The sequence below is a fragment of the Rhamphochromis longiceps genome, linkage group LG19 (assembly GCF_057381845.1).
Source record: "Rhamphochromis longiceps isolate RC_006_pf linkage group LG19, R_longiceps_female_GT1.1, whole genome shotgun sequence".
NCBI lineage: Eukaryota > Metazoa > Chordata > Actinopteri > Cichliformes > Cichlidae > Rhamphochromis > Rhamphochromis longiceps.
In genome coordinates, this window is record NC_140575.1 from 11617142 (window position 1) to 11638782 (window position 21641).

Sequence of the window (21641 nt, forward strand, 5' to 3'; positions counted from 1 at the left end):
AAATATCTTCTTCCTTTGTGATTAAAAACACATCGGTTATCACGAGCACTTCAAAAGTGAGACGTTCCTTCGTTGCCTCCAGCAGTTTGTGGGCTGATTTCTAAGTGAAGGACGAATTGAATGAAGCCTGTTTTCCCACCAGGAATTTGATTTCCAGGTGAAAACCACAGCCAAACATTGAACGTCCAATATTTGAAGGGCGGGGTTAATGACTTTCACTGTCCATTTGCAGGCGCTCTAATACAGGCTCGAGGTCAGCTGTTTCATCCAACCTCCCAAACTGTCCGACCTGATTATTTCATTATGAACTACGACCGTGATGAAAATAAGCAAAGCAAAATGAAATGCTAACCTGATGTGTTACACTAAAGCAGAACAGTACTGACTTTGTCCTGCACTAAATCAATGACTTCTCTGTAGTAATAGTCAGTAGCAGTACAGGCCAATCAGACAGCAAGCTGCAGCTGTTCAACCCCGTCACACCAAAACTGTCCCTGAGTAACATCTGGAAACTACTCAGCCTCATCTTGTCTCACTGTTTGACACATTTTGTTATGTAGGCCGTCTGAAAATAGCCTACAAGCTGCTGAATCTACAATGTGAAATTCTCTAACAGGAAATTCTAAGTTACAAATACCCACCTTAACCATAATATTTAGATTCAGCTAATTGGACTTTCTCATGGTTTGTCACGTATCGTGTCACGCTGTCATCTACGTTGGACGCAGTTCAACCAGGAAACTTGAGTTGTGAGTGGTTGATTTCTGCGCTCGCTAGCAGAGTACTGTGGTCGTAGTTTGCTTGGAAGATGCAGACTTGTCTGCAAACACTTGCTGAGTGGCAGCGAAACACCAAAAAGTCACGCAAACTGAAAATGAGACAGTTCGCCTTCAAAATAAAAGCTTTTCAGAGTTTCACTTGAGATCGTTAATTTTTGTGTACAAATTCCATGCAAACTGGTGGTGACCACGGCAACCGTAGCTGCCAAAGGAAAGAGGTTTTTGCCAAATGGGTGGAGAATAGAAACTGGTGACCACTGTTTGGCAGGCAGTTGCAGAGCAGTCTTTGGACAGGTTACATGGTTAGTGACAAGTTCTGGGTTTTGAGCCATAAGTGACCATATTTGGATCAGAGGGTGGAGTCCTACTTTCAGCTCCATTCACAGATACTAATCTAATCAGTCCGCAGTAACATCCAGACAAAAATTCACTCAGCGAAACTGGAGCTCGGACTTGTTGGACCATCTCTCAGTATAATTAGCTGCACAGCAGCCATGTTAGTCAGATATTATATTGGTCAGATGCTTTAAAAATACTCCAAAAGGAACAAACCAGTGTTTGTATGTAGACCTGTTTATTTCTGCTGTAAGGTTGGACATTTTAACATGGGAGTCTACAGGGACTGATTATATTTGAAAGACAGCTTCAAGTGGCCATTAGAGGAACTGCAGCTTCACTTTTCACCCCCAGAGGTTGCTGCTTTGTGCCAAACCACTTATTCCTCCTGATGGTCTGATGGTCCACTAGGAGTCAGATGGTGTACTGTAGGTTTACCTCTATCTGGGTAAAGTGCTTCCATCCTGGCTTTAAGGACCCTCGACTGGAGCAGAGCCTTCAGAACAGGCTCTTCACCTGAAGAAAGAGAGGGGACAGAGGCGAGGGGCAGCTCACTGACACACATTCGCATCCACATCTACATCGGCGCTCTTAATGCGATCACACACGCACACGCACAACCTACTTCACATGTAGAGCAGCATTCCCAGCTGAGTGCCGCTCTCCAACCTGGCAATTTGAGCGGAAAGAGAATCCAGCTAAAGTACACAGGGCGTCATGCTGATTTCACAACAGGGGGGTTGAATGGCAGAATGGCCTCACTACAGCCCTCGTTACTGATCCGGCAAGATCCGACTCATCTGTTTCAATAGCACTCTATCATTTGCACTTATGTGTGCATGCACAAGTGGAGGCAGATTGCACGAGTCCAAATTGTTCACTGGAAATGCTGCTTCTATGTGACGCAGGACCAATTTCACGCAGTCAAACCTGCACGCCACGAGCGAGCGACGAGCACACGGAAACGCGTACCCACAGCAACATCTGACGGGGATGTTTTTGGGTGACATTTAGTTTCTAGGTTGCACAAGATGCTTGTATAAATGAATCATGAGTGAATCTGTGAGGTGTGAATAATAGATGGGAGGAGAGGTAAAAACAAAGGAGTGCTGTTATTATTTGTTAATAAGACACTCTGGAGCATCACTAACTAGATCTCATTACCTCCGTAGTCACATTTTCCCACACACCACATGCCAAACTCATGCACAAGTCTCTCATCCTGCATGACTATTTTTACCTGTGAAGCCTGCCGTTGCCTAGCGCTCTGTAATTACAGCCCACACTCCACCAATGAGTGATTAGAAGCAATGATGGATGGGTTAACGCTGTCACCTTAGGATGCCATGGTGCTGAGCTAATTATACGAGCGTACACGTGTCACATACCTGATAGCCCTCTCAGCCTTCTGCCATAACTCTGGAACAGGTGCGATAAAGGTGGACGATGTGTCTCCTGTTAATCTGCAGATAAGGCATGATGAAGTAACGCCGCAGCTGATTAATAGATCTCCGTGGCTCCTAAATGAGTTCCTTTGGTGTCACTTGGCACTTTAAATTTGCCTCATCAAACATCTGCTCCTGCGGCGTTACCATTTGTAGGCGGCCACGAGTTTTCCACTTAAAGCCAGCGCCCTGATTTCATCATCCTCATCATCATCATCATCATCATCATCATCCTGTGTGAAAACACTGCCAAAATATATTTGGAGATTTTCACAATTTCAGTTTTTCTTTTCACCGCCTGAAAAGCTATGGATTTCCTGTCATATATGGACTTTCTGTCTCTGCATAGACAATGTCTGTGCAGGATGGAGATGGAGCGCGCGCCTACTTATACATGCAAAGTGTGAGGGGTTGCGTTTATGATTGCCACGACTGCAGCTGGGGCTGTGGGCTGAGTAATTGCCTGTCTTGGTAGGGGGAGCGTGGTAGCGAGCTAAAAGTCAAGTGCTCTCTTCCTGCTGTAGACCTCATTTGGATTCCACATAGCTAGCTAGCAAGCTAACGCCAGCCTTGGGCCTGTATTATTCATAGCTTGACAGATAGCGCTCACTAAAAGCATTGGAAGTGGGCCAGGTGGTGATGGAGCGACAGGGGAAGCAGCAACACTGCACCTCGCTCTCTGCCTGGCAGGAAGAGAAACAGATATGGAAATTGAAGATACAATGGAGCAGCAGAGAGATGAGCAGCTTTAACAGAAACAGGGAAATGCTAAGTGGGATCGGTACAGAGATGAAGAGAGTGAAGAGGTGAAGAGGGGACGAAAGGAATCAGACAGAATTATCTGAAGGCCGCGTGAAGCTAAAGGACAGTGCAACTACAAGACATTAAAGCAAAGATAGAAGACGAGCGAGCTCACCGCAAAATGGAGAGAAGACAGAAGCAGAGTGACTGTGAAGAGAGAACGAGGCAGCCATCCACCCCCGCCAAGCTCAGGAACCCCTCTGCCTCCATGTGCAGAACCAGATAAGGTCGCATTAATCAAAATCTGCCACTTCCCCTTCCAAAAAAACACCGTCTCTGCCATCAGCCCCCCTCTGTGATGTATCTGTCACCGAAACAGAAATTTCCATATTTAATGGGAAAGCTTTATATCACCAAAAAGACAGTGTGGGCTGAGGGTGAAAGAACAGAGTCGGTCGGATCTGTCAGCTCTGTCATTAGCTTCTACACTTTAGACTTCATGTGGAGCCTCGGGGTTCATTCGGTTTGGCTCCGACGCAATTGTTATCATTCCCGCAGTATGATGACGGAGCCGGTCAGACATCGGTCGCTGTCACGTGCAACCAGAGGAACTATGGTGTAAACAGCGCATTATAAGGTTACTATTTCCTGTTCCTGTGCCTACTGCACGTCAGAGCAGTGAGTCCTTTTTCACTCAGTGAACTCCTTCATGTGAAAATGTGCCCGTTTTAATTCATTTTAAACTAGATTTGATTCAGCTTTACGCTTACTTCACCAGTTAGTATATATTTAGTTTACCACATGTGAACAGTCACAACCCTTTACTGCTCCATTTAACAGCTATTCACTTTGTTAAATCACCATTTTCAAAGGTTCAGTCAATATGTTTTAGCTAACTATTCCACTATTATTAGCTGTTAGCTATTCTTCTAGCAGGCAGTGTTCCAGTCTCTGGAAGCAGGATGAACTCCGCTTGACATCAAGTCACTGAAACAGGTGAACATAGTTGACTGTACAAAGTGTGACCATTATTGTCTTAATCCCCCGTAGATATGAACAGTTAGCCATGTCACAGAGCTCAAAGCCTTTTAACTCTGCTGTGGCTTTATTGCTATTAATATATTTGAAGGAAAACCTCATTAACAGCTGTTTTTATCTTAGCCACAACAAGCATATGACTTTGTGGAATTTGGTGCATCATTGGAAATTAAATACTTTATACACTTTTTAAAATTCGATCAGCCTTAAACATCTGCAGCGGTAATATTGATCCATGTAACACTGGTGTGGGACATTTGTAGAATAATTACTATTATTATAATCATATTATTACTACTACTATTAATAATTGCTTTTACTTTGAATGCGTTATGTGCAGTTTGCCAATAATGCAGTTTTTTATGCAGGGAGGTGTTTTCATCGTGTTTTATTTGCTCCATATCAGTCTGATATGATTCTTTAATTGTGCAGAAATGTGAGGATGCAGCTGAAAATGATGAGACAGGATTATTAAGTTGTTTTAATTCTGGTCATTTTTATGTTGTTGAAAATTGGAGGAAGATGGGAGGGGCTTAAATCATAATGTTAGCTGGTTGTTTCAGTCATCTAGTGTTGGTCAACAGTTATGACTGATATTAGCAGCACTACTTTTAGCGAGTTCACCATTTCTGTCACTTTTTACATGAGTGCATTTTGGCTGTTTCCACTGTGTATCCTTTACTTTTAGGCAGCTTTCAGCTCTTCATGTTTACTCAGTTGTTAAACTGTAATTTCTCGTTTTGTGAGATAAGTTGAATTTATCAGCCTAGGATACTGCAGACGTACCCCCTGGGGTATTGGTAGGCCTAAATTCCTGTGTGAGAGAATAACTGTGCATTTTTCTGCTGTCTGTTGTTTCCTTGTATGAACCTTTAATGCATTTTAAAAAAGCCTTTGAAAGCATTTCAAAGCCAGGGCTGCTAAATGTACAGTGGCACACACATGCGACTTCCTTTTTGATGACATTTGTTTATTCCCCCTTATTTGCCTCCTGTGCATATTATGACAAGCCTGCAGACTACCTTTCTGACATCACCCGGCGTCAGATAAACAGGTGGTGTTTATGCTTTTTTCATCCTCTTTTTTCTTCTTTTTTAATAACCGCATCCCTGAGGAAAGACATCAAAGGAAATAACAGATCATGTGCGATGAGCGCGGAGCGTGCCAGGGGGACATGATGGGCATGAAGAGGGGAGGCGGGGGGCAGGCAGCTGCTCAGGGCCAGCTTCAGGCCCGGGCACATCCTGACCCCTAACCCCTGAACCCACCACCAGCCCTCCCTTCCCCCCCGCCTGCCTCCTCTGGCCAGCCCTTCCCTTAGAGCAGCTGCCAACTAAATTACATCAATGTCAAAAAGCCCTCCTCCTCCTCCACTGCTGGAGAGACAGGGCTTAGTAAACATGGCACAGAGTGGGAATCACAATGAAACACACAAAGGGCAGACGCTTTATTCTGAACGCCAGTATTCGGTAAAAGATGAGGCTGGTGTTTCTTGTTATTGTCGACAAATCTCACGAAAAGAGCGAAAGCAGCCGTGCGTCGGTGCATCCATACGTTCTCTGTTCTCCAGCTGCTCCGTGGCTCTCAGCAGAAAGTCTGCTGGTTCCTGCTGGAGATGGAAATCTGGAGAAATGGGACATGAAGATGTGCACTTTGATTTAAAAAGACAGCTTCGTGCTGCAGGTTTTAGCAGTATATCCAGTATAAGGAACAAATCTGCTCATCCGAATAAATGGGCTAACCACGAGAAGGAGCTCCTTTCCAAAATGGCAGATAGGCCAGCAGCTAACTCACCGGCTTCCCTGTGCGCTCCTCTGAGTTGAGGGTGATTGATTGAAGTCATTACGCTTGTGGAGAGACTCCTTACCTGGCTAATCCAGGAGTGATTTTAGCTGCAGCATGACAGATAGCCACATTACACCCCCTGATTCTGCTGCCCGATGAGCTCCCTGCCTCCAGCTCTGCTGGAACATTATGCAGAGTAGCTTGTACGATAAACACAGATCAATAATCGACCAAATCTCCGACCTCGGAGTTAATTCAGGGGCCTCGAAACACAAATACTTCATGATATATGATAAATACTGCATTTGTGCTCAGAGTATTTAGTTATTTACTCACAATGAGGTACACAGTAAGTGAAAATCACATGTCATTGTAGTTATTTCAGCTTCAGTCCAAAAGACTTTTTAAGCAATTTAAATGTTCACAGCGAGGAAAACCCGACAGTTGTGCTAAAGTCACGGCGCGCTGCAGTCACCTCCATGCTTTGTTGTAGGCTGGTCACAGAGCTGATGTTAGGTATTAATTTTCATCTGTTCAGATTTATACAAATGGTCAAAATCACCCACACGAACATCATCGACGACCAACAGGAGCTCTTCTGTTTCCCCACAGAGCTTCTGCAGCATCTTCTTTTTCTTTTCGTTTTTCCAGAACGAACCACAGCAGACACAAAAAGCTGCTTCTGCTTCTGAATTTCCACCAGAAGCATGAAGGGAAATCATCTTAAAGGGACTTTAGCTGCAAAAAGTGACCCCGTAAGATCCTATATCTCTGCAAAATCCTCTACTCTCTGATTAAAAACTGACTCTTGGCTGTCTTTAGATGTCTTCCAGTGTGTGGTAGGCATTAGTTTAACGTAACCCAACAGGACAAAGAACAACCATTGCAGCTCTGAAGCTATAAATTTCCTCCTTCGACTCTTTCGGCATTTCATGTGGTACAACGAGAAAAACCCTGGCCCGTCTTGTCCCATCACAGCCCCATAAAAGCTCCATAATAAAGACACGGAGATGCTCCTCGCTCAAGCGTGGTGCTCAGGCTGATAAGATGAAAGGACTCAGTCCACCATCTCCCAGTAGAGAATCATGGCCTTAAACTTGGAGGTGCAAATGTTTGGACCAGCTGCTTCACACTCGACCGCATGCAGATGGACACACCATGATGCAGAAAGCATCTGTCCATGAAGACCACAAACAGGACTGTGGACAAGTAGCAAACACCCACCCAGAGCCAAACAGCCACTGAAAGCATGCTTGACTTTGGGTCAAGGACACAGATTTATGTCACAAACCTGACCAAAGTTGAATCTACATGTAATGCAGTCAGATCAACGCTGCATAGCTATCGACCCAAACTGTATTAGCAGTGTCCAGGAAAAAGAAAAGAAGTCCAGCTGCCTCCGTGACCTGGATGACTGAGCACCGTGCACACACATGTACCAGGAGATGTTAGCGTATGAGACCACGGCAATGACACTGAGCATTTTAGGAATGAGGGCGACTGCAGGGAGATGTTGCTCAGCACTGTTGTGCGTCTCAGCCGAGCTGAGCTCCCGGGCTCTCGCCAGGCTCGGGATAAAGGAGGAGACTCGACAGGCAGCGGGGAGTAAGGACACCAGCCAAGGCTCGGATAAAATCAAGAGCAAGAGTTAACGGCAAGAGTCGAGGCAGAGCAAGTGGAGTATTTGACTAAAAGTTGGGTTTAGTAGCTGCAGGCTGCACGTTAGAGCTGCAGCAGCGAGCAGACATGAGCAGAGAGTCTTTGGGGGCCCGCTGCCTCTCAGCCTCTCCACCGCCGCGCCCGCTGTCTGAAATCATTTAAATTACCGGCTGAAGAAACGGGGACTGTGGCATGTTAATGCTTCCTGGAGAAACGAAACACGAAAAGATTACAGTTAAATGATGCTTTCATTATTAACGCGTGTGCGTAAATCCAAGTGGACATGGAACCGCAACACCTACAAACATCATGTAAGTTTCCCTGACAGTGAGGATTATTCCAAGACCGCTGCTCCGAAGTAATTTTTCATGAGCTTTAGGACAGTCTGACAGTTATTCTGCTGAATCTGTGTGTGTGTGTTGGGGTGTGAATGGGTGATAGCAGCTGATATCCAAGCTGGAGCCAGAAAACGCCCCAAATTGCAGCGTCTGCCATGCGCTGAGCCTCCTGCACCGAGACGCTGCCTTTTGTTCTCGGCTGCTCGCGGGAGAAGCCTGACAGCTCTGAAATGATCCTCTCTCCTCTTTCACACTCTCACACACACACACAACTCTTCTTCTCATTTCAACTCTGCTGCCATAGATTCCCCATATTTCTGCACACACACAGAAGACTGGAGGACATGCATGCAAACATGCACAGAAACATACATTCTCCCTCTGCCTCCCTCCTATAGCCTCCCATTTTGCTCCCCCATTTGCTCTGCCTCCCTCTCATTTTTCCTTTCTCCTCGCTGGCTGGCGGTGAGGATGGTGAATCCCTCATGGATTTCTGGAGGGTATCACCATGGAGACAGGGCTCTGCCACACATGTCTATAGATCCTCCTGCTGGATAGGGAGCACAGTTAGAGGTGGTGCATTCCCTCCATCTCTGCTGTGCTCTGTGGAGGCAGACAGAGAGGCTGCGAAGAATGAGAAAATGGGAAAGGAGGTGGAAATATGGGAGGAAATCCACGGAGCTGAGTGTTTCTTTAACGGTTCTCAAACGATACTGAACATCAAGAACATTCTATGCTGCTCTTTAAAGGGCTCTGCGTGACGTTAAGAGAACATCTACATGTTAGTTCCTTTACATTACATTTAGTGTGTTTCAGGTTCCCACGTGGTTCCTCATTGGCCCTTTGGGAACATTTTGTTCAGGACTTCATAAGAATCTTCTTCTAGCTATTTGAAATGCTCAGTGCAGCACTACACACAAGACATGTGGGACCTACAAAGAACGTTCCCTCATGGTTCCCCACTGGTCCAGGTCGGTCCTATGCAGACGTCCCCTGTAGAGTTTAAAAGGGAATTCTGTTTTTCCTGTTTTAAACTACATGGATGACATTTGGGATGTTTAGAGAATATTCCAAGTGGTTCCATGAGAACAATAACGTACTGAGCATGTGCACATATGAGGCTCAGCTGTTCTTATTTAAACTTTCCAGTTGTTTTGTTTGTTAGTCTCAACGTAACATGGATGGTGAATTTGGGATGTTCAGGCGGTGTTCCCACATGGATCCATCATTCCCATGAGAGCGGTCAGGAAAGGGTGTTCAAAAACTTCCATATTAAATTTCTTTATTGGTGACATTACACAGAGGACATCAGCATATGTTTCCACGTTGGACACGTGAGAACATCTCAAACATTCGCATATGGCTCCAAGTCGGTCTCATGAAATCGTTCTTATGTGACATTTGTTTCGATAATGTTCCTGTATGGTTCCCGATGGGTGACGCTGAGAGGTTTCGAGGACTTAATCAGGATGTTCACATATGGATCTAAGCTGCTCGTTTAATGTGCGTTTAAGAGGATGTCCAGTTCTGTTTATTCATGGGTCACATGACAGCGTAACACAGAGGACACCTTCAGGATGGACGCCTGTTGGTAAAATAAGAAAATCCCTTTGAGAAGTCAAGAACATTTAATATTGTCTCAGTACAACGCTGCAGTGTCAAAGGTCAGCTATGTGCACATGAAAACAAAAAAGTCCCCACTTTTAGATGACGCTGCATGTGTTTGTTTTTTTTGTGCAGGATTACACAGGAGATATTTGGGAGCATTTAAAAGACCTGATGGGGTCTGAGTTTGTGCTTATTTCATGAACAACGAGGGGACAGTCAAGTTGTTCTCGGGATTTTCAGGGAACCAGTCTTAAAGTTCCCTTTCAGGTTCCCCAGGATGTTTGGAGAACCTTTAGTTCTGCTCACGATGCGGAGGCAGACACTCAGTGGACTTTTGGACGTTCTAGAAATATTTAGGAGACGTTCCCTTTCCACAGAGTGTCTGCATCGAGCAACTTCACAATTTAGACTCCCGGGATGTTTTGGGAATGTTTGCTGGCAGAATGGATGTTGCCTAATGTTCCAGAAAATTCCCAATCACAGTGCTGTGTTCTTTAAAGAACAGTGGGATGACAGACATCAAAAGTGTTCGTCCCTGTAGGTCACGACACTGAAGTTCGGTAACCTTTTTAGAACCTTCTGTGACTCTAAATGAGGATGAAGGATGCTGACCTGTAATGTTATTCTAAAATATGAGCCGAGAAAGGAGCCGGGGTGGAAACAGACAGAGAGATTTGAGGTGGGAATGTTTGGTGACAAGAGGAGATGACGAGGGAGAGAGGGAAAAAGCAGCAGCAGCTGCCTCATCCGTGCGTCACGGAGACAAATAGTGTGTGATGCTAATGACTGGCTAAAGCTTTTGCCCCTGCTGCGAACAGCCGCTAATATGACTGCTAATAAAGGCACCGTGGAACGCTGTCGCATTCCAGCAGTCGCTCAACTGTCACCCAAAATTAGCCAAACAGGAGCTCTCCCTCTCCTGCCGCCACCCTCCCCCCCGCCTCACATTAAATTGCAGGGAATGGGGCCCTCTCTGTATCCAAAAGGTTTCTTTTCTGCATTAAAAGGCCACTTGTTCACACTGTAATAGAATTTGTTCCATCTTCTAATGCCAAGGATGCCCACTCCATGAAATATGAAGTGGTCTTTTTGTGATCTGAGGCTCTTTTCTTCTTTGATTACTACCTCTCGTACGGCTCACTCTTCTTGGAGGACTTTGTGATGCTGCCGGGGGGACAAAAGCAAAAGCAAACTCAGGATGGTGCAGTATTTTCTCATCGCCTTCCTTTGTCTGCACAGTGACTGCAGAATTTCTTTTTAATTATTTCTGGAATTTTAATTGCCAAGTGAAGCGAGTGGGATGCAGTGCCTGTGATGACGAACGTCGCAGCCAAGGTCACACAGCGATGGAGCCAGGGAACGTGGGATGGCCGAGCTGCGGAGGCTTCCTGTGGCTTAGTCATCGTAGGGCAAACAAACCTTTCACCGTGTCACAACGAGCTGACGGCTCAGGGACGAGAGGACACCTGAGAGCCGGGCGCTCTGTATGCAGCGCTCCTCAACGGCAGCGTGATTAAAAGTCATTTACATAAGAATCTGTGTGGCTGCTCTCAGCGAGCCGGAGCTCTTTAATGGCATCCAAATGTCTGTTGGACCGTAGGCGGAACTTTCAGCAGCGTCAGGTTTTAAAGCTTGTTCACGCTCTGCTAAAAGGCATCCCTGTTTGTACAAGCCTGACCCGAAATAATGAAGCGCACTCGACTCCTTTTAAAACTACAATGAAAAATACACAAGCCAGCAGTTATTATTTGCTATCCATTAGCTGATGTTGCAGAGCAATTATAGCAATTCAACAGCATTGTTTTGATTCAGGTGTAGTTGTATTAATACCTGTCAGCCACTGAGCCGGCGCTGAATGCTTGACAGCAAACACCAAGTCAAACGTGCTCCGTGCAGCATTTTCAGGTATTAAACGCTTTTTTATTGCCAATTTGTGAACACAGGATAACGCAGTCTAAAATACGAGACATTGCCCAACTTTTGTTTGTCTGAAAATCCAGGAGATAAAAGGCTCACGCTCGTTCCCCGAGAGCCTCGCTGCAGTGCTTCCCAACACTGAGCGACGCTGGCTAACGTAAGCTTAGCAATAGAGCCGACTAATCAGGACGTCACCAAACGACCGCAGCAGACTCCACAAAAACCAACACTGGTAGCTTCAGAGGCTTCAGATGAATACAGAGAGCTAGCTAAAGCCTCGGTCACTCAGGCCTGAGCACTGACTGATAGCCGCCACTTGCTAGGGGAAAATGAACCAACTGGCTGCAACTGGTTCCTGGTGGTACCTGTGAAATAGATGGTGAGACTCCGATAATGCAAGCCTAGAGACCAGTCAGTAATCCCATGGTAACCACCAGTCGCTAGGGAAAAATATATATTCCCTGCCTGGTTGCTGGAGGTGAAATAGGCTGCAAATCCTCTGCTGTCGTCGCCTGTAGTTTTCTAAAAAACGCTGTGAAAACATTGATGCAAACTGGAAACAGTGACCATTTACCTTCAAAGTAAAAGATGCACCTATTGAAAATGTTTAGTGTCAGCGGTGACGCTAGACTTTTACTTTGAAGGAGAACATCTCAGTTTCTGGTTTGCGTTGCACTTTTTCGAGCTTCACTTCAACTCAGAGAGCACGAGTCAAGTGTTTGCAGATCAGTCTGCATCTTCCATGCAAAATGTGCATGTCAGCAGCGGCAGTGTGTGAGCAACCAAAGCAATAACATCGAGGGTTTTGGTGCTGCACACTCTTTGCAACCCAGTTCACTTGGCAACAGCCAGCGACCTCAAGCAACCACTCACCAACCACTCACCAACCACTCACCAACCATTCACCAACCACTCACCAACCATTCACCAATCAGAGGCGTATGTGACTGAGGCCTCAGCCCATCTGCTGTGTTTTGGGGAGGGGCGGAGCTGCTGTCAGGGGCGCTGCTTTGAGTGGATAAGGTGGGCACTTGTAGTTTCAGCATGTCAAAGGCTGCTTTGTTGTGTCTACACTGACACTTGGGCAAACAGTTTTTATGCTCTCTCAGCTGCAGGACAACATACATGACATAGAGAACACGCAGGCCGACGGTATCCTGCACACGGTGCTGCACTGGTCGCCTGCAGGACTGCTTCACTGCTAAAATAAAGGTGGAACTGCAGGACTAGAAGACAGAGGGAGGGAGGAGGGGTGAGGTGTTTATCTGCTTTTCACACCGCTCCCCCACTCCCCCCACTCCTCCCACTCACCTATCCCCCCCTCCTGCCAGCCCGCCTGCCTTGGCAGCCGCTAACCTGCTGGGACCGGCCCTTGATTTATTTGGAGAGGGCGCTGGAACAGAGGGGCTGGGATGAGTGGCATTTTAATGTGCTTTTGAGATGTTTGGTCACAAGCACTATTGATCACTGTGCTGCAGCACGCCACCGCCCCCTCCCTCACTGTCCTGCAGACCTTCTCACTGCCCTGGGGGAGAGGTTGTCAGGCAGGGAATGAGTTTCCATGTGGGCTTAGATTAATGAAATGAGCCCCCTGGTTGCGGGGGGTGCAGGGGGTCAGACCATTAAGGAATTTCAGGGCTGGGCAAGATTGAGCCTGCCAGCTGACTGACTGATGGGCGAAAGAAAGAAAGAGAGAGCACAAGGGAGAGGATATTGGATGAAGCAGAGGAAGAGAGGAAACAAAAAGGGGTACCTGAGACCGTCTGACCACTGCGATGAGTTTTTCCCAGCACAAAAGTAGCTCACAGTGACTAACAGTTGCCATTTTCTCCCCTCGCGTGCCGCCTGTGCCATTCGTTCACATCAGGTCCCACTCTAAGTAGCGCAGAACCCGGGGAAACATCCAGAGGTTGTAAAAATGGGAGCCAGGGATATTTCACAGCCGAGTGAACATGCCCAAAGCGTGTTTAGCTCTCTCGCACTCGGGCCTGGACAGGGGGTTTATTTGATGGCCAAAACACTCAGCAGAACTCATCATAATTCTGACTGTGTGGTGCTTTTGTTCTAACGTGCCAAATGTGCGTGCGCAGCCACGACACACACGAACGGTCGCACACACGGGCGGCTCGGGGGGCCCGGTAGGAGTCGGGACTCTCCGAGGTTTGATGAATCAAATGGATTAAGCCCCTGTGATCAATAGCCGGGGCAAATACACAGATTATCAGATTATCAGATTAGGATCTGTCCCCCTGCTGCCGGGGGGAGCCGGAGAATACATTAAAACCCGAGGTGCCTCGGCAAGATTCAATTAATCAGGCTACAGGTTGTCTGTTTCCCCTTACAGTCAATTCCAGACAGGCAGATGTGTTTTGCTTCACTTGGGAACAAGGACATATCAGTTTGGAACAAAGCGTTTGCAGGGCATGCACAGTGATTTTCTCCTGCCGGAAGAGCAAACTGATGGTACCTGAATATCAATGAATGTGGAAACTAAACCAGATCTTCTGCTTTTTGTTTCCCTGCACAGATAGAGAGTCGACATCTTTGCGTTTTGTTGTTTATCAGTTAATGAGTGCGTGTCTAATTAAGGCCGTTTGGGCAAAGTTTGATCTTCTGAATATTTCTTTGCTCCTGAGCGATGTACTATATAACCACAGCGTCGCAGCACAGGCCCCGGCACAAACCAGAGTGAACGTTTATGGGCAGGTGGTGCTAACGGCTAACGGCTGCCCTCTTATCTCTCCTCTGCAGTGTGTACGGCTGCCCTCTGGCCAAGAAGAGGAAGAGCATAGACAGACAAACCTTGGAAACATCCCCAAAGAGGAGCACCTACCTTGATGACATGGACAACTCCACAATGGAGGAGTGCTACGAGACGGACGGAACCGAGGAGATGGATGACCGGGAGGAAGAGGAGGAGGAAGGAGCTGTAGAGGATGAGGAGGAGGAGGGGGAAGTGGAGGAGGAGGAAGAGGAGGAGGTAGAAGCCTACATGGACTACAATGTAGAACAAATGGAGCACGAGGACGGGGAGGTGGAGACAGGGGATGGAGAGGGGGAAGAGGAAGCAGAGGAGGAGGAGGTAGAGGTGGAGCAGGAAGAAGAAGAGGAGGGTGATGAAGGAAGGGTGGTGGAGGCAGAAGAGGAGGAGGAGGAAGGAGTAGAAGAGGTGGATTATGAAGACGGAGAGGAGGAGGAAGGAGAGCAGAATCAAGGGCAAGGTGAGAGCACCGTCATTTCCACCTGTTATTGTTATTGATGATTAATTATTGATATAACGTGTTAGGCATAATGGGTAAGAGTACCTTCAGTGAAGGGTTTAAAGGCACGTTTTAATGCCACTTTCCACTGAAGCAGCGGCTGTGCAGGTCCAGCCGGCCCCACAGGCAGCAGCTTACTGCTGCACAACAACTCCCATCGTTGTGTTTGAGGTGGGAGGTTGTGCCAGTTCTCATTTTCACACACACTGCCTCAGAGGAGGTGAGTCCTCTGACTCCATGGAGAATGACATTTTGGTCTGGTTCTGTGCATTTCCACCCCTAAAACACTGGTGCCAGTACTGCTGTTAGTGGATATGGGAGGGGTGACTGGAAGAAACTCATCAGTGATTCACAGATGCAGCCCACAGACTCTGTCCTCCATGACATAAAGTATCCAAACAGTTATCAAGCCTGTCAAAATGTAGGCTAGTTCGTCTGGTTATAGAAACGTTGTCACAGTGGAAACACACCCTGCAGCAGCGGCCCCCCAGCCTTTTTTGCCCCACAGATGGTTTAATGTCACGCAATATTTTCACGACCGGCCTTTAAGGTGTTGCGGATAAACACAACAAAATAAAACAATATGACCGAGACAAAAACTGTGGTATTTGGTAAATATAATAGTAAACATGAATTCACTGTGTAATTGTGTAGCTTTATTAGCAGTGTCCTTCTGAAATGCACCAACAACACTGACAGTAACATCCTCCTCTCTGCCCCTCCTCTCTTCCCCTGTCAGGTCGCTATGGTAACGCGTAAATATTTATTTCAAAATAAGACGAACAACTACAACACAGGAAACTGAATTAACGATAAAAACCCTGAAAACCATAAATTTCACACCCATGAGTTGGTACCAAACGACTCAGGGGCCGGTCTGTGGCCCAGGGGGTTGGGGACCACAGAAGCGCACCCAGGTCCAGTGGACACGGTGCCTGATCTAGAACTGGTTCCATGTATTTCTGCCTCAAAAAGACCAGCGCCAGGCCCAAACAGCTGGAACACGTTTGCTCGGCTCAAAGCTGGAACCGAGGTTACGCATGTAACCAAAAGTCAGTGGCGAATGAAAGGGCAGCTAGTAACTTCACCAGTGACTGCCAGATGCAGCTCACGGATGTTAGTCACCATTTCTTCCCATGGAATTTGCAGGAAATTCTGGTGCTAATGCTACAAACCTGTAGCAAAAATAGCCATCAACAGGTGAGACAGGTAACAAAGCATGTGTTTGAATAAATAACGTTTTAGTGTCTCTGCATTAATTGGAAGGTTAAAATTTCACTCAGCACAAAGGCTGATCATGGCAGGAAGATTATAAACGAATGCAGGCACTGTGTTCCCATCATTGCCATGTTGGTTATTTTGAACTATGCCTAATGAGCTATAGGGAGCATAGGCATTAAAGTGACCTGCAGCATACCCACCTTTATTGTTCCTTTTTTCCACTCAGTTAAGACATAAACTACAAAATAAGCATCGTGTTTTACTCAGTAAGACTTTAAACCAGCGACTGAGACCAGAAACGTATCAGAGCAGTGTTTATTGAGCTGAGATGTGAGGCCGGCAGCAGGCTCGCTTTCATGTAGACTTCTATACAGGGAGTGCAGAATTATTAGGCAAATGAGTATTTTGTCCACATCATCCTCTTCATGCATGTTGTCTTACTCCAAGCTGTATAGGCTCGAAAGCCTACTACCAATTAAGCATATTAGGTGATGTGCATCTCTGTAATGAGAAGGGGTGTGGTCTAATGACATCAACACCCTATATCAGGTGTGCATAATTATTAGGCAACGTCCTTTCCTTTGACAAAATGGGTCAAAAGAAGGACTTGACAGGCTCAGAAAAGTCAAAAATAGTGAGATATCTTGCAGAGGGATGCAGCAGTCTCAAAATTGCAAAGCTTCTGAAGCGTGATCATCGAACAATCAAGCGTTTCATTCAAAATAGTCAACAGGGTCGCAAGAAGCGTGTGGAAAAACCAAGGCGCCAAATAACTGCCCATGAACTGATAAAAGTCAAGCGTGCAGCTGCCAAGATGCCACTTGCCACCAGTTTGGCCATATTTCAGAGCTGCAACATCACTGGAGTGCCCAAAAGCACAAGGTGTGCAATACTCAGAGGCATGGCCAAGGTAAGAAAGGCTGAAAGACGACCACCACTGAACAAGACACACAAGCTGAAACGTCAAGACTGGGCCAAGAAATATCTCAAGACTGGTTTTTCTAAGGTTTTATGGACTGATGAAATGAGAGTGAGTCTTGATGGGCCAGATGGATGGGCCCGTGGCTGGATTGGTAAAGGGCAGAGAGCTCCAGTCCGACTCAGACGCCAGCAAGGTGGAGGTGGAGTACTGGTTTGGGCTGGTATCATCAAAGATGAGCTTGTGGGGCCTTTTCAGGTCGAGGATGGAGTCAAGCTCAACTCCCAGTCCTACTGCCAGTTTCTGGAAGACACCTTCTTCAAGCAGTGGTACAGGAAGAAGTCTGCATCCTTCAAGAAAAACGTGATTTTCATGCAGGACAATGCTCCATCACACACGTCCAAGTACTCCACAGCGTGGCTGGCAAGAAAGGGTATAAAAGAAGAAAAACTAATGACATGGCCACCTTGTTCACCTGATCTGAACCCCATTGAGAACCTGTGGTCCATCATCAAATGTGAGATTTACAAGGAGGGAAAACAGTACACCTCTCTGAACAGTGTCTGGGAGGCTGTGGTTGCTGCTGCACGCAATGTTGATGGTGAACAGATCAAAACACTGACAGAATCCATGGATGGCAGGCTTTTGAGTGTCCTTGCAAAGAAAGGTGGCTATATTGGTTGCTGATTTATTTTTGTTTTGTTTTTGAATGTCAGAAATGTATATTTGTGAATGTGGAGATGTTATATTGGTTTCACTGGTAAAAATAAATAATTGAAATGGGTATATATTTGTTTTTTGTTAAGTTGCCTAATAATTATGCACAGTAATAGTCACCTGCACACACAGATATCCCCCTAAAATAGCTAAAACTAAAAACAAACTAAAAACTACTTCCACAAACATTCAGCTTTGATATTAATGAGTTTTTTGGGTTCATTGAGAACATGGTTGTTGTTCAATAATAAAATTATTCCTCAAAAATACAACTTGCCTAATAATTCTGCACTCCCTGTACAGTCGGACAAGCCGCCCTCTGCTGGCCGTCAGAAAGAATGCAGGTGAAGATGCTGTCTTTGCATTTCAACTCAAAAGCTGAAAAAGCTGTTTAAAATCCAACCAGTGCACAACTGTGTTGAGTTTGTGGAGGATAAATTGTTCCTGAATCATGGTGAACATCTCAAGAAGTGCTGTGAAAGCCAGACTAGCAGCGGTTGCTGTGCTCAGCTAACCAAATTCACTGCCAAACACAGAAATAAGAGTATATTAGTTGGGTAACAGTTTATATTTTCTACTCATAAAAATGGCTCCATTTGCTGTTTCTATTGCTTTTAGTGCAGCACTTGTTCTGTTTGCGGTTTTTAGGGGTGGGCGATATAAACGATATACGATAGAAACTATATAAATTTGGCCAACGATAGAGATTTTGACTATACCGCTCTACCGCGATAGGGCATGTTAATGATGCCATCAAGCTGCGCCTGTTTTGGTCAAAAGCATCGCCAAAAACTGCGCTTCCTCCACTTCCGTAACATTGATTCATTAATGTTGAATTCTCTCGCAGCTGCTCTATTCCCATGTTGTTGCAGTATATTAATAACTAACCTCGTATTGTGGATGAATAATCTCAGTTGTTCTCCTGACTGAAGTTTGGCCCGTGTATAGCATCCTGCTATGCGACTGCATTTGTCCCTGACCACCAGAATCCCTCACGTTAACTTTTATCGAGTGGAAAAAAAGTTGGCGTTCATCCTTCAGCTTCACTGTGCTAATGTTATGCTAACATAGCTGTGTCGCTAGCAATCACGTAGCACAACATTATATACCAGGTAGTCCAACTTCAGTAACCCTGCAAACGCCACTGCTGTTTAGTTTTCTGTCTTCATTTATGTTGGTAGTGGTAGCAGAGCTGTACGTTTTATTAGTTTCAAAAATCTCAGTCAGAACATGCTATGAAATGTTTAGGTGTAAACGAGCGAGCTAACTTCCTGCAAACTTCCTGTTAACTTCTAACTCTGTTAAATTTAATAAATCCTGTTTTCATCGATGCCTGGATGTTAAACTTAATTGTTACACCCAGTAAAGCAGCAACGCTGATGATTTTATTAAAGATTAAAGAATTTAGACCGTTTTTAACTCTCAGTGTTTGTTTGACTTTGGGACCTGAAGCAGACGGAGTTTTGCACCCAGATTACTCCGTGAAGCTCCTCACTACGGCAGCCGTAATGCTCTGACAATCCATCAAGCAGTGCGGCTTACCAAAGTTGTACTAAAACATTTTTTAACAGATTTCTGCAGCCAAAATCGGTTCGAGGTCAGTAAGCACAACCAGAATTCATACATAAGGCACACTCTCGATTTTTGAGAAAATTAAAGGATTTTAAGTGTCCCTTATAGTGTGGAAAATACGTTATACAGAAGAAAAGAATATATCGCGATATATATCGTTACCGCACGTGCTTCAAATTATACCGCGATATGGATTTTAGGCCATATCGCCCAGCCCTAGCTGTGATGTCGTAGTGTTGGCCCGGTACAGGTGAAGGTCCAATGCAGACCTCTGCATTGGAATAAGAGATGTGCACCGACAGGCTGATCCACACAGCCTGTTGTTCCTACAGTGATTAGTTATTTCTCTAATATGCTTTGTTAATGTCATTCATTCATTTGCACATTTTCCTTGCATATTATTTTCAGAGCCTTTACTGCAGCTGCTCTGAGACCAAATTATCTGTTGGTTTATTGATTTTTTTTTTCAGAGAGCTCCTTTTTGAAAAAAAATAATAATATTAATTGCTTCTTCTAATTATGGATAAATGATCTAAATTGATGGAGTCGCCTTTTTTCAGTTATTCCCCATTGAAATTGTTTGACCTTCATCGTTAGGACAGAGGCTAAAAGGAACTAAATCATGTTAAATTACTCAAACGGCAGCCAGATTATTTTGGAAAACGATTATTTTCTCGTTTGAAAAGCTTCTGAGCTCCAGGTTCAGCTGAATGTTGCCTTTCATTTGGATAAAATACAAAAACAGCGCCCCTGGTTTGGGACTGGGATTTGAGAAACTCCTGCCCCATATGTTATCTCGTCTCCCCCCCCCGCCTGGCGTGCCCAACACCAGATCTGGCAGGTTTCTCTCCAGCAGATTCAGCTTTGCACCCCCGCATCACGATTGGACCTGACAGTGCCTTCAAGTCCAATTAAGAGTGAAGCTCAGAGAGAGGAGTGTGTTAACCCTGCTTGGCGCGCAGCTCTACCCACCCAACGTGTTGATGTGGCATCTCGGCAGCCATGTGAAAACATCTCTGCAGACTGGTGTTCATTAGAGCCCACAGCCAAGGTCTTATCCTTAACAATGAGACTGCGGACTGTTGCCACCGCCTCGTCAGCCTGTCAGCAGCCTCTCCCTCGCGCTCTGTGGCTACTGCCTGATTACCATGTATTTTTGATAAGTGCTTTGCATGCTGCCGTGTGCTGTTGTTGCCAAACCCTTCTTTATAATCATCATGATTTTTATTGGCGTGGAAGGACTTCCTGCATTTACGTCTGCAGAAGGAAAGCAGAAACCTCTTTCCGTCGCTGGGCAAATACGGGCGCTGTTCTGGAGCGTCACCCAACACCACTACTCTGTTTCCCGTTTAATCTCTTTAACCCTTTTGTGCACCTTGATTGCTCTTCAGACTGTTTCCATGCAATCAAAAATGAAACCTCTGGTGCAGAATAAGAAGCCTTGCACTGTCAAAGGCCGGTCATTCGTGACTGCTCCCTCTTCTTGCTCCGAAGCGGTGATACTGTGCTGCTCTCGTTAGCTCGTAAGTGTGTTTGCGCAGGGAAAGCAGTGTATGTGTAGAAAGTCATGGTTACCTCTCACCTTTACTTGACGTCTAAAATCCAGAATGAACCAGTCACCATTTTGTGGCTGTGATTGCAGTCACCGGGTTTTAGGCTGTTGGTCTGAAACGAGGTGAGCAAAGACGTTTGGACATAAATCCATCAGCTAAAAACATCCAGCATCATCACGCCAAACGCAGGATCTCAGTGATGGAGATATCAACGTCATGCAACCATTGTAGAAGTTGTTTACAGCTGATTTCACGTAGTCTTCATAAAAACTGTTAGTAGGTTCTTCAAGTTGCACAGTTGATGCATAATGTTTTCCTTTTGACCCCCCAATGTATGAAAATGTAGATCTCATCCTTTGTAGCTCCTTGGAAAAAAAAACTAAATTCATATCATTGTTTTGATTACAATTAAGTCTTTGAACCCAGCAGTAATTAATATTTCATCACTAATGAAACAGTCTGCATCACTAATTACATGCTTTTTCCATTATGTTATATTGTTTTCTATAATTATTGTTATTATTATTAATATTATTTTTTTGCCTTGCTCCTTTGCACCAAAAGTGATGAAATCTCTCATTAGATATGTGTCTGTGTGAGCCTGTGGGTTCATTTTCTCTGCAGGAATGTAAGTGGCAAATGTGACGCCAATGTGAGCGATGTGCTCTTGGCGGCTCGGGGCGGAAATGTGAAAGGAGAGATTGGAAGTGCTCCAGGAGTGAGTGCTTGAAATTACTGACAGAAGAGGTTCAG

The 21641-nt window shown here is 45.5% G+C and overlaps 1 protein-coding gene across 1 annotated transcript in view; it reads left to right on the plus strand.

Moving 5' to 3' along the window:
• Window positions 1–21641, plus strand: part of myt1lb (myelin transcription factor 1-like, b) — a 111962-nt gene that overhangs the window by 56278 nt on the left and 34043 nt on the right. Inside the window, exon 5 of the mRNA XM_085391542.1 lies at window positions 14398–14867. Coding sequence (XP_085247668.1) covers window positions 14398–14867 — 470 coding nt within the window. The remainder of the gene's footprint in view (window positions 1–14397; window positions 14868–21641) is intronic.